General features: G+C 34.3%; 1 protein-coding gene across 1 annotated transcript in view; it reads right to left on the bottom strand.

Moving 5' to 3' along the window:
• Znf804b (zinc finger protein 804B) overlaps positions 1-18846 on the bottom strand; it is a 369057-nt gene that overhangs the window by 49486 nt on the left and 300725 nt on the right. Inside the window, exon 2 of the mRNA XM_090332338.1 lies at positions 15947-16090. Coding sequence (XP_090188464.1) covers positions 15947-16090 — 144 coding nt within the window. The remainder of the gene's footprint in view (positions 1-15946; positions 16091-18846) is intronic.

Genomic DNA, 18846 nt, shown 5'->3' with positions numbered 1-18846 from the left:
CCAGGAGAGATCACTACTACACTGTTGGTGGGAGTGCAAACTCATTCAACCACTATGGAAAGCAGTATGGCAGTTCCTCAAAAGACTAAACATAGAGCTCCCCTATGACCCAGCACTTGTTGCTACTCTGGAGCAGCCCAGGTATGGGGAGGGACACCCAGGGCTAGCCTGAAGTCCCCCAGAGCTGAGGGAGATGGTAAATATCAATGACCCAGCCCTCCCCTAATTACCAGGGAAGAAACCACACCAAGCGAGGAGCTGTGTCAGCCAGGAAAGCTCAGCAGATCTCTAGTTTATTGTCAGGAACTTAGTTATATACTGTTGGGGAAAGAGAAGGTGGGAACTGGGAAGCTAGCCAATAGGAAAAGAGCCATCATGCTATCACTAAGGTTCTGGGCAAACTTTTTGGTACTGGCGGGACCAATGCAGGAAAGCACATGGGACCTGTGCTGCAGGAGGCTCAGTGGAATCTCCTACACAGAGATAAGAGAGGTATGCAAGGCATGCGAGGAATGCCTGGCCAAGCCCTTTCTGCTGAGCCAGAATGATGAACAGGCCTCAGAGATGGAGATAAGGCTCCAACACCCACTCATCCAGAAACAAGGACATACTAAATCCACTAGCACAATGATGTTCATTGCAGCACTTTTTACCATAGCAAAGATATGGAACAAACCCAGATGTCCCTCAGTTGATGAATGGATCAACAAGATGTAGTATTTATGCACAATGGAATTCTACACTGCTGCCAGAAAGAATGACAGTGCCCCATTTGTAAGGAAATAGAAAGATTTAGAAACATATTAAGTGAAGTAAGCCAGACTCAAAGGAACATAGGCTCAATGGTTTCTCTCATTTGTCATAATCAGTAGAAACCTTGGTCTCTCCTAGCAGAGATTTACAATAAAACAAAACCTAGATACTTAAGGCCATATAGAATGATGCTAAATGAAAGGACCTCAAAGATATAGAAACAAAAGCCATATAATGAGTGATTATTGTCTTTAATGTCCTATGTTTGTTACCTTTTATCTCTTTTTCTGTCCCTTGGTTATCTCATATTATTACAGTATTTCACCTGGTTATGTGATATATTGTGTGTATATATATATATATATATATACATATATATATATATATGTATTTGGCTATTTGAATTCAGATAGGGAAGGGAGGAAAAGAAGATGAGGGGCGGGGGTGGGGGGTGGGAAATGGGGACCAAGACATAGAAAGGATATCAATGTAAGTGAAGTAATGCACTTTCTATCTAGTGAATATAATGTAACCCTTCTATTAATTACAATAAAAATATATATAAAGACGTATTTTCTAAATGCCAACAAATAATGCAATTGTAGAACAATACAATAAGGAAAAAATTAAGTGCTCATCAGAAATGATGTTCTTCCTGAATGGTTTTAAAAAAAAATGAGCTAATAGCACTATCTAGAGATTTGAAAGGAGAGGAAGGACATTAAAACATCAAAAGTGCAAAGCAAAACAAGCAATTAGTCAGGTGTCATCATGGCACATTTTTTGTAAATGAAGTAGCAAGTCACTGGGAAGAGTATGTAGTTCTAGTTCATAGATCGCAGAAGTTATTTAGGAAGAGGTGATTTACATTGCTAAAAAAATAAAAGTAAGACTATTTTTTTCCTGTGCTTAGTACTTAGGTTTCAGATGATGCATGGTCAACAATTATGTTAAAAAGAAAATTAAAAACAAAATTTTGAAGTTTTGTGTTCTCTTTATTCATCTGACTTGATGTGGAGAAGCTTGGAGGCAGTGTCACATTGCTGTGTGCTCCCTTGCCTTAATTGTGTAAAAATATGCTTTCCACAAAGCAAATGACATGCAAAAAGAGAGACAGTAGTTAATGTACTTAGGTTAAGTGGTAAAGTGCAAACTTTAGGTCTGTTGAAAGGCAGTGCTTTTTAATGGATATTTGGGGGCCATCTGGAGAAATGATTTAAGCACCTACATTCATACTGAGTCATCATGGTTTTCTTTTTGTGTGGCAAATGGAGCCAAATGCATGGTTATACCATGTGTACAGTACTTTTTCTCTTAAAGAAACTGTAAGGATTTGTGGCTGAAACATAACAACTTTTTCAAGAAAAAGGCTGCAGAAGAAGCCTTCCATAGCACTGCTGTATTGTGAGAACAATCATATCCAACGTTCGTATAACCCTGAGGGCAGATAATGGATATATACCTTCTCAAATGACTTCAGAATTAACTCACAGCAGCTGGGAGGAGTGAAAACTATATTTGAAATAGAAATATAGATTATGTTCTGTCACTATAACCTAGCAAAATGATTTTAGAAAATTAGTTCATGGGGATAAACATCAATTTTCTCCTTACAAAATGACAGTTCAAGTTGGAGAGCTATAAAACATTGGGAAAAAGAGATTTTAAAGATACTAATAACTATAAACAAGGATTTTTAAAAGAATTTATTGACATTGATTTTTACATCATATTACAAAGGACATGTTTAAAGACAATATTCAAGAAGGGAATCTCTATATGCAATCACTGGCACTTAGATTTTAGAATATAATTAAAATTAGGCTGAGGGTTTGTAAGTCATATTAATCTATGTAATAAAACATTATGTCTGCAGAGTCATAAATTTTATGTCTATGCAATTGTTACATTTTTTAAAAACATTTACAACTGACAAATTAATTCTTTATTGAGTATAAAAGCCAAGGATAAAAGAAGAGTTATTGTGAGTTTTTAGATATCAGTTACCAATGGGGGAATGTTCATTCAGTATTTTACACTTAATTGAATAAGAGGAAACTGTATGTAATAAAGCTTATTAATGAAGTCAAATATTTTGTATAAGATTTTTGAAGCTACTGTGAAATACAAAAGTAAAAATCAAAATTCAATTTATTTGATTTCATATCTTTATAAAATAGACATAAGATATATATATATGTATATATATATATATATATGTAAGTTCTGTGTTGTTAGATGGAATGAAGATCTAAGGAAAACTGATATACCACATACCAGAGTACTTATAGGAATAAACTGATCTGTGAATAGGACCCTTATACATAAATAAGTCTAGCACTATTACCAATCACACAATCAAGCATTTAGAAACAACTTATATGAAAGAATATTTCAAAGATCTTTATTAATCAGATGCCTTATATGTTTACACAGTAAACCATACAATTCTATACATTTTAGGCATTCCATCAGAATGCAGAGTTTTGGAAAGTTAAAAGGCTGTGATGTTCCAAGGATATGCAAAAGGCTAAATCTATGGGGAAAAAAGTGAAGAAGGAAAAATGGAAGGTAAACAGGCACAACGCTTGTCTCTGAGGTACCAGGCACTCTCTCAAGTCCCATAAACAAGTCAGACTAGATGGGGCGCAGTGGTTTGGAGAACCTTCCTATAGTTTTCAGCACTATTCACAATTTGCACTTCACAATTTATGCTTACTCTCTGGCCTCTACAAAGCCACATTCTATTCCACCACTAAAGTTATCCTCAGATTCACTAAGTGTCCTGTACAATCCAATTCCTTACCATGCTTACAGCTTCATTGCCTTTTATGAACCAAACTTTATTACAGTCTTTGATGTCCTCGGATTTAGCTTTTACTTGTTATTGCAAGGGACTCTAAGGACAGTGTCAATTTTTTTTAGATTTTTTTATTGTAATTAATAAAAGGGTTACATGATATTTGCCAGATAGAAGGTGCATTAATTCACATATATTGATACCCTTTCACATGTCTTGGTCCTCATTACCCTCCCCTCCACCCCACCATTTTGGTTTTCCCCCCTTCCCTATCCAATTTCAAATAACCAAATACAAATAAATCCAATATATCAGATAACAAAGTGAGATACTGTAACAATATGAGATAACCAAGGGACAGCAAAAGAGATGAGAGATAACATAATACATTAAGGACAACAATCACTCATTATATGGCTTTTGTTTCAATATCCTGGAGATCTTTTCAATTAGCTTCCTACTATATGGCCTTATGTATCAAGGTTTTGCTCTATTGCAGATCTCTGCTAGTAGAGCCCAAGGTTTCTACTGATTATGACAAATGAGGGAAATCACTGAGCCTAAGTTCCTTTGAGTCTGGCTTACTTCACTTAATATGATCTTTTCTAAGTCTTTCCATTTCCTAACAAATGGGGCAATGTCATTTTTTCTGACAGCAGCATAGAATTCCATTGTGTACAAATACCACAACTTGTTGATCCACTCATCAACTGAGGGACATCTAGGTTGGTTCCATATTTTTGCTATGGTGAATAATGCTGCAATGAACATTGTTGTGGTAGTGGATTTAGTATGCCCTAGTTTCTGGATGGTTGGTAAATGCCAAGTAGTGGAATTGCTGGGTCATTCCACCTCACTCCAGTTAGAATGGCCAGGATCAGGAAAACGAATAACAACAGATGCTGGAGGGGATGTGGCCAGGAGGGATCACTACTACACTGTTGGTGGGAGTGCAAACTCATTCAATCACTATGGAAAGCAGTATGGCAGTGCCTCAAAAGGCTAGACAGTGTCAATTTTTAAACACATCAACTTCTTATTGTAGTAAGGTGATTAAATTTATGGTGTGATACCAAAAGACCGAGATGTTGATACTACATGAGGGTAAACTCGAAGCTAAATAGATTTTTTTTCCCTAACAACCAAAACTTTCCACTTTTTAATGAAAAGTATGTGAGGCAATGTCTTGATTATTCCACAATGTTTATATTTAATAAGATATTGCATTTTACACCATAAATATTCAAAATTGTCAATTAAGAAATAGTAAAAATATTTGTTAGCATGCATTAATTGCACAACGAAACTGTGTTATATTTCCATGGAATGTATTTTGAACAAATTTACTCCCTCTATGAAACTATCTTAGCTCCTTCGCATTACATGATAAAAATCAGTCTTTACAAACTGCATCATGATCCTAAACTAGTCTGGAGGCTTAGGTCTATCACCTTACAATTAATTTCAACAGTCTTCAAGATATCATTGCCTCCCTAACAGACAAGAATCTACAGGAAACTTCTCACCTGTGATTCTAATTACACTAATAAACTAAGTATCACATGTTCATCAGATAAATTAGAAAGTGCTAGTTTGAATTGCACTTAGAGAGAACCAGTATCTCACTCCACATTTGTGAGTGACATTCTGCTGCACATTAGTGTATTGAGTATTGGTCTTGTTTTTGTTTTCTTTCAAATATGCATGGGAAATTGTGTTTCTTTCTTGTTAGCTTGTTTTACATATTAAGTATTTGTTTTACCTATTCTCTCATTCTCTCCTACCTTTCTAGGCATTGTTATTTTGCAAAATATTTACTGATTTCTAAAATTAAACTAGGTTATCTATACATATACATACATATACACACATACTTAGATATATACTTACATATATGTGTGTACATATATATACACACATACTTATAGGGGTCTAAAATTATATATATGTGTAAACATATATATATGTATATATATACATATATATATGTTTCTTTGTACTAGAGAAATGTATTACTCCAATTTTCCTGTTCTGTGCGTTTGGAAATGGTAAAATCCGAAGAACATTAGATGAATTCAAGACTAAACAACAATAATATATCTATAATCAGGTTGTCAGGAAACAGATCTGAAGTGAGCCTGAACAGTGTGTGAAAATTTTCTATCCAATAAACTACCATTCTCTAGCCAAAACTATATGTGGAGTTATGACTCAAATTGTGGAATGTTAACTTTAAGGAAAAAATAAAAGAACATAAAATGAAAAAATAAAACCCTCAAGGACAGTGCCCAAGACTGATATTGAAGTCCCTCTCTGTACAGGAAAAGAAGAGAAAAGGAAAGGGAAGAGAAGGGAAGGGAACAAAGGGAAGGGAAGGAAAGGGAGAGAGGACGAAACAGTAAGAGAAAGCAGGAAGGAAGGAAGAAAGGAAGCAAGGAAGAAAGGAAGGAGGGAGGGAGGGAGGGATGGAGGGAGGGAGGGAAGATGGAAACAGAGTAGAAATAAAGGGAAAGAGGAAGGAAGTGAGGAAGGGTGGGAAATAGAAGGAAGAAGGAAAGAAATGAAGAGAAAGAGTGAGAAAGAAACAAAGTAAAAGAGAAGAAAAAGAATACATCTAATTTCAGTCAGACTGTACAATGTTCATTTGTATTTAAGAAGCTATAGAAACTTGGGAGAAGCTTTGTAAAGAAAATATGGATCCAATTAACCACAAAGAAACAAGTTTTGTTTGTTGTTATTGTTTTGTGTGTTTGTGGGGGGTGCTGGGGGGAAAGGGTCATGGGTCATGAATTCTGGGCCTGGGCACTGTCCCTGAGCTCTTCAGCTCAAAGCTACTGCCCTACCCTTGAGCCAAGTCCCACTTCCTGTTTTTTAGAGGTTATTTGGAGGTAAGATTCTCACTGTCTTTAGTGCTCCAGCTGGCTTTGAACGGCTATCCTGAGCCTCCTGAGTAGGTAGGATTTACAGGCATGAGCCACCTCGCCCCGCAAGAAACAAGTTTTGAAGGGTGGATTATATTCAAAGTATACTAAAGTATATTATATTTTAAATAAATTTTTAGTTTGTAATTATTTCTAAATCTTTGCTCTGCTTACCAAGATATTACGGGCAGAATGAAAACAAAGCTACTTCAGTTTTATCAACTGTTCCACTCTTTATTTTTAAAAAAAGTATATTTTGATTCAAATTAAGGTGAAAATCACATTTTTACAACATCAAAATAATATATTTCATTTTATTCTTTTTTTAATAAACCGTCTTAGAAAATCAGTGGACATTAGTGTTATTATCATGGCAAATTAAAGACATACGTCAATTACATATCTTAGTCCAGAACAAATTTTATGGCTGTTAGCTACTTCAAACTGAATCTCAATATGTTTTACTTTCCTTAATAATGTATTGAAATTATATATTTCCATAATCTCTGAGGGTTGTTAAGAATTTCAGTATAAATTTATCCATTTTTGTATTTGGTTTACTGTCTCTTGGATTTTTTTACTCTGCAATGAAGTCTTGATTATAGCATGAAAGTACAATAATACTATATCCACAAATACTTTTTATAGATTTTTTAATCCAACATTCTTTCACATTAGACTCCTGTATTGCTCATGACAGATTAGAAAGAAAACTCTAATAAAGGAAAAGCTTGATTTTTAAAAAAATTTTCAGGTTTATCGCTTGATGATGTTAGATGTGTTGAAAAGCAAACATTTTTAGAGAAAAGGAAGATAAGGGTTCTACTTCATGGAAAAGAGTTTCGTTGAAAAGGTAACATATTGCAGTAATACCCACTAACAAATGCTATTATTATATTTAATTCATCACTCTATAATGTATAGGTAATATCTACTATTCTAAGAGATTTAATTGATTATTAGACTAAGCACTGAGTCAGTTTGAGTTCGTTTGTCTTTATATACTCGGGACATTGAATAATACATTTTGCATTTGCTATTACAAAATAAAAGGGATTTATTAAAAACAAGAAGAAAGAAATGGAAACACTAAAATTCCAAAATAGATAAATGTTTTAAATTTTATTGCTGACCAACAAACTGACTTATCTCTAAAAATTCCATCTTAAAAGTTATTTTATGGAATTCTATTGCAAATGTATATATTTTAAGGGTCCTTTTTATTATGTTGCACTAGTTTTATATTGCAAAATCAAATTATTTACTAACATTATTTACTGACATGGCCTTATTAATATAGCTGATTGATTCAGTTTACTTTTTATAAACAGATATGGCCTTATCACTAAAGTGAATGGATTTTATACATAATCATGTCTCACATCTACAATCTCAGTTAAATGGGGATGTGTTATCCATATATCTAAAGATAAGTATGTACATCAGTTTTACCACAATTTGTATGGGGATTGGATGTTGCCATTTCCATCTTGTAATGAAGAGAAAGAAAATGAAAAATCACAACTCATAAGATGAAGAATAAGGTTTTTACAAATGAAATGTCCCCATTCAAATTTTGCTAGAACTGATGTGCTTACTTATCTTTAAATATATGAAGTACATAATCACTTTTAAGAAGTGATGGAAATAATAAATAACTTATGTCTATAAATACAACTGATTTAACTGAATGAAAAGTGGCTGCAGATAGAGAAGAAACTGAAATGATTTGCATATGTTATATGTATTGCTCATCTCTTTTTCCCCTTTTGGCATGATTAACATGCAAGGGTTGTGGCATCAAACCTACCTTATGGCTTATCAATGGTTGTGATTTCATTATTTAAACCACCAGAAGTTAGTTTAGAGTATTGTAGGGAAGACCTCATCCAAGAAGGTCTCTGTGGTTATTCAATCATACAAAAAAAATGAGACAGCATGGCCTCTGGTAAATCTTGAGCAATGGTTTAATAGACCATCATTAAGCAGAGCACTATAATGGAACTAAATATTATTTTTATTTTACTCAGAATCAAGCTGTCTGATGAAATATTATGTTAAGTAGCTAGAATGTAAGTCTGAATTATTACAAAATACACTAGTAAAAATAAGTTTGTGTAGCTGCATAGACTTGTCCTAAAGACAAGACAAATTTTGGTCTCTGATATCTGCTGACACACATCAGTCAAAGTTGACAAAAGCTGTTCAGGGGATAATTAAAACAAACTATAGTCCTAGTTATCTATTTCTTAAAAAAAAAACAAACAAAACTATTACTTACCTGGCGTGGTGGCTCAAGCCTGTGAGGATCAAATCCAGCCCTGGCACAGAAGGACCCGAGACTCTTTATCTCCAATTAACCTCTAGAAAATGGGGAGAGAGGCTTGGCTCAAGGCTAGGGTAGTAGCCTTGAGCTGAAGAGCTCAGAGAAAGGGTCCAGGCAGAGTTCAAGACCCATGATCCCCCCAAAATTTATTTATCTCATTGCCTACTTTAAACCTAATGTATAAAATGAAAGAAATTTCCATTCAATGACAAATATGCATACTCATAATGAAGTAAGGCCCTTCAGCCTCCCATTTGCTCAGAGAATCCTTAACCTATCCTTCTTGAGGAATGGTCATCTGGCCTCCATTGGAAAATACATCATGTGAAATACAGTCCTCTCAGCTGTGCTGGTACCTATTGTATGCCATACACTGGATAAGTGGATTTGAAATATGGCTTTTAGTTCATTGTCACAATAACTGAGGAAACTAACATTTGCCCTATTAATAAGGAAACAGAAGACATACTGACAAACACAGGGGAGAGAGAAAGATAGAGCATAGTATGAACAGAGAAAGAGGAGACACACATATACAGAGAGAGACAGAGCACAGAGAGAATAAAGAGATAAGTAGTCCTAACAGATCAGCAGGCAAGATAGCTAAGATGAAGAAAAAGTGACATTAATCCAAGTTTCTTATTAGATGTGGAAAAGTAAAGCTCAGTCCTGTAATTGGGGAATTGTATAAAGTCATCAAAAGAGCAATAGTGACTGTAGGTCCTTCCAGTACTCTACCAGAAATATTGGTTCCTTGCATGACTCTATCTATCTGGTACAACTTAGAGTCGATCTGTAAACCACTTAAAATAAGAAGGAATTAAATTAAGCACTGACTACTAGAAAGATCCTAAACCTTTAGTTTTTCATGTTTTGCCAGATATCTATAGATATTCACACTTAGGGATGAGCCAAGGAAAATACAAGTTCCTACTACATTGAAGCTTTCTACCTAGCCCAACCTATGTATAAGAAACTTGCCAAACAAAATTTGTACCCTCTCACTTGTAAATAAGAATGGCTGTAAGCCATAGATTAAAATTAACCTTTCTCTTTCCATACACACATTCACAATACCCCACACGTTGAAAATGTTCTGTAGATGATTTAGAAGATAAACTTGTGAAAATGTCTCATAATTTTGACATTACTATGAAAAAATGAACATAAGAACCGCAATAGTGAATTTTCCTAGTCAAATGTTTAAATAAAGTATTTTGAAAAAGAAATGGAAGATAGAGAAATAGTAAATAACAGATGTAAAAGAATGGTCTGTATATTAGAAGACTGATTCATCATCACATAGTAACTCAGATAAGAGCTTTAGTGTTTTAGAAATTTACCATCCAAATTTTATAGTTAGCATTTTCTTCTCACCTGGAATATTCCCCCTTAGCCTGATGGTTGTAAGCATTGCTCCATTGTGCCTTGTAGTTGTGTAGTTGCATAGTAAGGTCTTCACTGAAGCCCTGAAATAAAATTGTATTCTCTGCACAACTCTTCCAATATATCTTGCATCTTTATATTTTCCCCACAATCACTTGATATCCTATATATTTTTATTATTTGATGTATTCAATTTGTAGTTTTCTGCACAGCATTTGAAAATATGTATGTTCTATGGGTTGACATTAAGCAAATATTTGTTCTAAGAAGAAATGATGGAAAATTGAAAGGCTTCCAAAAGAGAAAGGATAAAGATTCAAGATGACATAGAAATTCTTGATAGTTACACTGAAACTGAAACCCAGTTAAAGATAGATCAAGTATGAAAACAGAATAATGACATTCACATGATAAGCAGTGGTTTCCAAATTTTATCTTATATGTTTAATTTCTTAAACTCTTAGACTTACAGGGTCCACTCAAAAGTAATAAATAAACAAAATAAGACATCGGAAGTCCTGGGACTGGAATAAGGAGAAGTGAATTATTTTAGTCATTGTTTTATTCTTTTATATCCAAATGAAAATAGAAAAACATACTGTTGTTCTTTATTTCTATTTTACTTTTTTTCGTGAGTGTGTGTGTGTGTGTGTGTGTGTGTGTGTGTGTGTGTGTGTGTCTGTGTGTGGTTTTAGGGCTTGAATTTAGGGATTGATGGTTATCCTAAAGCTTTTCTCTTCAAGATTAGGACTCTACCAATTGAGCCATAGTTCCATTTTTGGCTTTTTGGTCTCTAATTGGAGATAACAAGAAAGTCTGTAAAACTTCCTTGCTGCGCTGGCTTTGAATTCTCATCCTCAGGTTAAAGCCTCCTTAACATCTAGGATTATAGAAATGAGTCACCAGTGACCAGTGTAGGGGCTGGGATGTGGGAGTGTGGCCTAGTGGTAGAGTGCTCACCTAACATGCACAAAACCCTGGGTTCCTTTCCAGGCTACCACATACACAGAAAAACCTAGAAGTGACATTGTGGCTCAAGTAGCAGAGTGCTACTTGAGAGCAAAAAATATCCAAGAGCAGTGCCCTGGCCCTGAGTTCAAGTCCCAGGAGCGGCAAAAAATTATAGAAAATTATTATTAAATGTTTAATGGAATTCATTTCTATCTATTTTTAACAGATTGTCTTACTTTTAATTACATGTTTGAATCATAGTTAAACTATAAATAATAATATAATTGCTGCCATAAAACAATGAAACATATAACACTGCTGTTCAAAGAAAAATATGTCTTAGAATTCACTTATTTAATGAAATGATCCTGACTAAATATTAAAGAATAAAGGAAATGCAAAGAGGATAATTCCAAGATTACTTTTTAAAAAAATATATCAATAAGTTGTTTGTTGTTAACTAATAGATTCAATTCTCATTTTAAATTTATTTCTAAATTTACTCAAAGGTCATATTATTGGAAGTTCATCATAAGAGGCAAGATATTGCATCTTAATCCACTTGGAAAATAAAGTTATGGCAGCCTCTCACATTGTTCATGTTCAATTTTTTTCTTAGTAAAATTTCAGTCTTCATAGTTATACTTATTATCCCTATCAAGAAAAGCTGTGAATGAACACAGAACCAATTGACACTCTTGAGTTTAAAATGTGGAGAAATTTTTTCCATATTTTATTTTCATACATATTTTCTTCTTTTTTTTTTTTGCCAGTCCTGGGCTTGAGCTCAGGGCCTGAGCACTGTCCTTGGACTTTCTCAAGGCTAGAGCTCTACCACTTGAGCCTCAGCACCACTTCCGACTTTTTTCTATGTATGTGGTACCGAGGAATCGAACCCGGGTCTTCATGCATGCTAGGCAAGCACTTTAACCACTAGGCCAAACTCCTGGCCCAGGTTTAGGTAATTTTTAAAAATATTTTAGACCCAAATAAACCTTTATAAATGCAAGCATTTCAGTGTAACACAAGCTAGCAGTGTGGTCGACAGAAAATTTAATTATTCTGTTTTTTTCAAAATGGGCAGCTTATGCATAAATTTTCCACAAAAGTAATAAATTTGAGCAAAGCAATTTGATAAAAAGTGCAGTGTTAAGTTTTCCATGAAATACGAATTACTTAAATGTTCCTATATGAAATTCTTGAATCTATGCTTTAAATGTGCAGAGGCATGTGTTGAAATGCAGCCACTAAATGGGAGGCATTCCACACAGGGAGAAGATCATGAGCCAAGTGAAGCAGGTGGAGAAGCATAAGGCAGCTTGTGAAAGAATGTAGGAGAATTCTGGAGTTCTAGGAGATAAATCTGGAATTGGATTTAAGATCCATATTGTGGAGGTTTTGAGTGACAGGCTAAATGTTGAGACTCCTTTAATAGTCAGTTACCAGCCAATAAAGATTTCCTAGTAGGAGAATGACTACGTAAATGTAATTTAAAAACATTAGTATGATTGGACATGGACAAGTTGGTTTGGGGCAGGCTAAGTACTAAGAGTTGGTAATCTAGTTAGAAGGCCCTTGGGAGATGAAGAGTGAGGTGCAGTAAGAATATTGAAAAAATAAAGCAAAAATGAGTACAAGTGAAATAGTGCAGGAAGTTTGATACAGTATCAAGGAATCATGAAGAGATTCCACAAGAGAGTTGTGTCATTTTTACCATAATGATGTTTTTTACCAGCCCTGGCGCTTGAACTCAGAGCCTGAGCACTTTCCTTGGGATTTTTCAAGGCTGGAACTCTGCTACTTGAGCCACAGCACTGCTTCTGACTTTTTCTGTGTATGTGGTACCAAGGAATCGAATCTGGGTCTTTATGAATGCTAGGAGAGCAATCTATCACTAGGCCAAACTTCCAGCCCCATAACTTGTTTATTGAATGCCTTTCATAAATGTTTATGAGTCCCTCATTCCTAGGCCTTGATTATTATTTTTTAGGCTTTCCGAGATTTTTTTCATATATTTTTATTGTAATTAATAGAAGGGTTACATTATATTCATCAGATAGAAGGTACATTACTTCACAAATATTGATACCCTTTCTCATGTCCTGTTTCCCATTTCCCTCCCCCATCCCCCCTCACGCCTTGATTTCCACTCTTCCCTCTCCTATTTCAAACAGCCAATTAAGCATATATAAAATATATCTGATAACAAGGTGAGCTATTATAACAATATGAGATGATTATTTTTTTAATCAAAAAAGGCCTACCATTTTTGACAGCAAGTTTGACTTCTATCGACTTTCATTTAACTTCGTTATGGATTCAGTTCACTTGTCTTCCTTTTGAAATTACTTTCTTGGCTGACTTTTAATTGTTTAAAGGATACAATATCTACACCATTTAATGTACTGACTTCACAACTGAATTACTAGCTCCCTGAGAGTGAGTAGAAAATATATCTTCTCCACATGGAACACATTGGACATGTTCAAAATTCAGTCAGCATTTGATAAAGTAGTATGTGCAAGAGAGTTAGAATATAAGCATAAAGATACACAGGAGTGACAAATTGTAAAATAGAAACATTGAAATAAAATTCTATCAGTATGTTTAAAGCAAGTGGAAATAAGAAACAATACAATGAAAATTGATTCCATCAGATTTCTAAGGTCCACGAGATACTATGTTTGCCTACCTGCTGTGGAAGATTCGCCATTGGATTCCCATAGTTCTCACCAGGTACATAAACTTCTTCCATTTCCTTACCTTAATTTCATGTTTCTACTTCCAAGAATGCCATCTTATATGAAGTTGTTACTTGATCTCTTACATTCATAAGGCATAGATTTAAAAAATCAAATACCCTAGTCCCATGACAACAGCCTTATCTTCTGTTTCTATGAATCCCAGGAGTATTTTTCTAATATGCAGTCTGAGAGTCATAAGTATAAAAATCTCCTGGGGAGTAATGCTTATGAGAATCTATCTTAAACATATATATATATATATATATATGTGTGTGTGTATATATATATATATATATATATAAAACTCAGTGAGGAAATATATACCAGAAACACATTCATGGAAAAAAGATTGCAGGGTGACTTATATGATGGATGAATCAAGGTGGTAGTATCTGAACCCATAGATTAAAGTTAAGGTCATGTGAAGAGAGATAATCAGACATCACCTTCCTCCTTATGGAAAGACACGATATATCTCTACTGGTTTCTCATCAACAAAAACATAAAACTCTGAATTTGAGAAGATACCAATATATGTAAAACCGGTTTGGAGAAAACACAAACACACCAAAACAAAATACCACTTTTAGATGAGAAGGTATGATGCATGGGATTTATGTAGTAATGAAGTTATGTTTTGAAGGGTGTGGTATTATGAAACAAGATTATTTTGTGCCAGATACACAATTAATTTTACACATGTTTGAAAGTATCCTTTTTATTATCTCAAAATACAAGTTTCTGGGCCTTTCATCTGGGTTACTGAAATAGAAAACTGCATAATTAATAGACTCTAAAGTGATTACACATATAAGCGTGTGTAGGGTTTTACAGTCATTGATTTTTTTCCCATTGGCTTGCTCTTGTTAGAGAAATAATGTGAGCTGTATATACTACATCTCGGTCTTCATCAGCCTTACATTTCTCAAGTCCATATGTTGCTATACACCAAATACTTAGATGTTAGTGCAATTATATTTTGTGGTTAATTTTGGACCTTTTCTTTTTTTCCAATCTTTCAGCCTGGTCCTGTCCCTACCTCCCTTTTGCTCAAAGCTAGCACTTTACCTCTTATCTACGACAACACTTGCAGGTTTTTTTCTGTGATTAATTGGACATAATAGTTTCGCAGGTTTTCTGGTGCAGGCTGTCTCAAAACCATGATTCTTGGATCTCAGCCTTCTGTGTAGTTAGGTGTTGTAGTAGGCATGAGCCACTAGCATGTGGCTTAAATCAATAGATAGATCATATGCATAACATACCCATAGATTTCAACATGTCAGGTCCACTTGTCATCAAGACTTGGTACTCTATTGGCTTTTCTGGCCAAGGAGAATCTGTCTTAGTCCTGTTTCCAAATTGACGATCTCCCTGGCTCAAATATGAAGGACGAAATCTAACAGGGTATGAACAATGAATTCCTTCTTCCCAAACAAATTGAAGAAATTTAATAGCCATGTACAGAGCACCCACAATGGTAAGTAGATGTATATGACCTACCAAGAAAATGAAATGGAAGCTTTTGACCTGCTATTAACCATTGCCTATTCCTGTTTGAACTCTGGGGATTGTTGTTGTTGTTTGATTGTCCAAAATTGTTCACTTATTAAATAATAAGTCTGACTCTCTTAGGAAGATACTTTTAGAAAAATATAACTGTATGTAAAATTATTTTCCAAAAACACATTGTTCCTTAAGGACAAAAATGGGAGGCAAATAAGATATTGTACAATAGCTTATTTGCTAGAACTAGTCAAATTCTAGTTCTATCAAGAACCGGTTAAATATCTTTTACAGCTTTCTGTTCTCACGTATATATTCATCTAAAATAAATGAGATGATTTATGATTAGATTATCACTATGGTCATCTCTAGTTTTTTGGTACTTTTAGGGGAAAATGATTTCACTTAATAGTTGAACAAAGAAATTCAAGTTAAAAAATAGAGACACGCAAAATGAACCCACCTCTGAATCTTAGATGCCAATGAATAAGGCCAAATTCTTATAGTTCTGTTCTAAAGGAGTAAATCTAGAAATACAAAGGACTTCCACAGTATGACTTACCTGCTTATGAGCATGATCATAAGAATTAATATGATTGTCAAACTCCTGGTGTTTGTGGTACTGCTTGTCACATAATTCACAGTAAAAGTTTGCCTTTACATCTTCCATGGCCTTCTTTGTGGACTTCTCCTTTTCTGTAAAATCCTTTAAAAATGAAAGAAGGCATAAAAAAGGTTAGTTATATTTCTCTCATAGCACAGCCAGATCCATAATAATCAAGTTTGTATTTAGTTTTCTGTGACTAAAATACTATAATGAGTCTCAGTATGTTTTTTGAAAGGTGTAGCAGTGTGGAAATCATCTGTACTATGAACGCAAATGAGTTTTCTCAATGTAGCCTTCTAGTGACAACTGCAGCCTCATCTTTATCCTTTCTCTTGCCAAAGACTCCATGTTATCATTCTGCTTATTCTCAAGTATACTTCTGGTTATTCACTTGTTTTATTAACCACTGTTTTTCCCCTCTGATATTAACTTCTTAATTTTTTTTCTGTGTCATGCATCTCCCATCTTCTGTTCATCAACCACACCATGCCAACTTAGTTCTGCAATGGATGAATGCATTCAATGGTATAATGAGAGCCTGACACTTCTACTGTCTCCACTTCCAACCTAAACAAGTTTCCACAGCATCAATTCCTGCTAGATACTGCCGGGTTTATTTCCTGTTCTTTAAAACCATTATCTGTACAATGCTTAGATGTTCCATGTCTAATCAATTTGAACTACTTAATTCCCCAAATATATATATATATATATATAATATATAGGGGGGAGGGAAATGGGGTAAAAACATGAGAAGGGGTATCAATGTGTGTGAAGTAATGCACCTTCTATCTGGTGAATTTAATGTAATTCCTCTATTAATTACAATAAAATATATGAAAAATATATAAAATTTTCCCATATATATAGTTCTGTATGAAATAGGCTCTACTGCTTAGAGAGTTCATATACTTGTGATGACTGAGTTAATGAATGGAGGATAGGATTTAAATTAGCCTAAGTTTAGCTTTCTTGTTGGTAACTACCTATGGATTACCATCTCCTTTTAAAGTCAATTTCCTTAGTGTGTCATAAAGATGCCTCTTATCTAGTCCTGATCACCTCTTATCCAATTTTGCTCTGGTGCTATCCTCTTTAATTCTATCACTAAACATGTCAATTGGTATTATTTTTTCATACAACATACTGTTTCACATCTATGGCTTCATCAAGTCCTTGATGGGATTAACAAATTAGATCAAATATCCTGACTGGAAACTTAAGAAAACAGAAGAATTTGGTTTCATTTTAGGAAAATATGAATAAAAGCCACTGAAAACCCATATTCAGCAATGAGCTGTAGATGGTGACTTTATGGTAAAAATTTAGTTGCTCGAAGAACTGAAATAATACTCTGTGGATGCAGTAACTCTTAAGGATGAATGCAGGTTATCTCCAATTTACTGCTCACTTTCCTGCAGCAGGTCTAGCATCAAGGAAAGCCATTATGTCTCATTAAGGAAAACTCATCTTTCCCATTCCTTTTATTTTTTAAACATTATCTTCTTTTTGTATAGTCCTAGGGAGTGTCTTAGAACTAGGAAGGAATAACAGGCTGAATATTAACCTTGATCTCTGTCAGAATGTGTTTTTCATTAGTTGGGTTTTTTTGACAATAGCTCATTGGCTACAAGTAAGGATTCTTTAGTTATATTTGATATTTTCATGATTCCTAAAACATTTATCTTGTTACATGGTTTTTGGTACAAAATTTTACATTCTAATAGTTGTAAATTATAGAACATTTCTTACAAATACTCATATTTTAAAAAGTCATATAACTAAATTTCATGTCCTAATTATTGCTTTACTTTTCTTACCAGGCAATGGTATATGAATTCCCATACCATCAACAAAATATATATAATTGGTATTCTAATGGGTCCAAGCGAAGTAACAGACAGACTAAACCTATTAGCAGCAGTCTGAAGATTTGAAAATAGAAAGCTAAGATATGAACATAGAATCATAAGTTTATAATATAAATGACAAAGAAGGAAAGAGAAAGGAGGAAAGGAAAGACAGGGAGAAAAGGAAATAAAAGCAGGCAAGCAGGAAAGAGCCATTCTCTAAGATTCTTTGGCAACATTTGAAAATCAGGGTTAGAGCTGGATAGGCAGAGGACAGTCTTGGTAAGAGAACTGTAACTCAGTGGCTTGTGGTATTATCCAGAATAAGGTAGGCTTACTGTGGTGTAAAATTGGACTGACTACATAGATGGAAAAGAGTGAGTCCAACCATATGAAGCAGATACTAGAGGATAAAATCTCAAGCTAGGGGAAGATTATATAAATCCAGTCTACCATTTAGCAGAAGAGGCAAGAGATATTCAATAATTTTATGCTTTATATCAAATCAGATGCCTGACATAGAGAAGTAGGAGCACATTTTTCAATGAACCATTCTGCCTCAACCATCCAATCAACTGTTTACCATCCATTTATCCAAGCATCCACGTATTCCAAGATCCAATAAATATTTGTGCAGAAGAGATTTTTATTTTTAAAACTAAAGGTAATATGTTTTTTTTAAAGTTTCTTCAAATGCCATATAATGTGTGATTGTTGTCCTTAATTACTATGTTATCTCTCATCTCTTTTGCTGTCCCTTGGCTATTTCATATTATTGCAGTATTTCACCTTGTTATCTGATATATTGTACATATGCATATTTGGTTATTAGAAATTGGATAGGGAAGGGGGAAAACAAGATGTGGGGTGGGGGTGGGAGGAGAGAAATGGGGGCAAAGACATGAGAAAGGGTATCAATGTATGTGAAGTACTGCACCTTCTATCTGGTGAATATAATGTAACCCTTCTATTAATTACAATAAAAAATATAATGGGAAAAAAGGA

The sequence above is a fragment of the Megascapheus bottae genome, chromosome 5, assembly GCF_031878675.1.
Source record: "Megascapheus bottae isolate mThoBot1 chromosome 5, mThoBot2.hap1, whole genome shotgun sequence".
Lineage (NCBI taxonomy): Eukaryota > Metazoa > Chordata > Mammalia > Rodentia > Geomyidae > Megascapheus > Megascapheus bottae.
The sequence above is the reverse complement of the archived record's forward strand: the minus strand, read 5'-3'. Positions and strand labels throughout refer to the sequence as shown.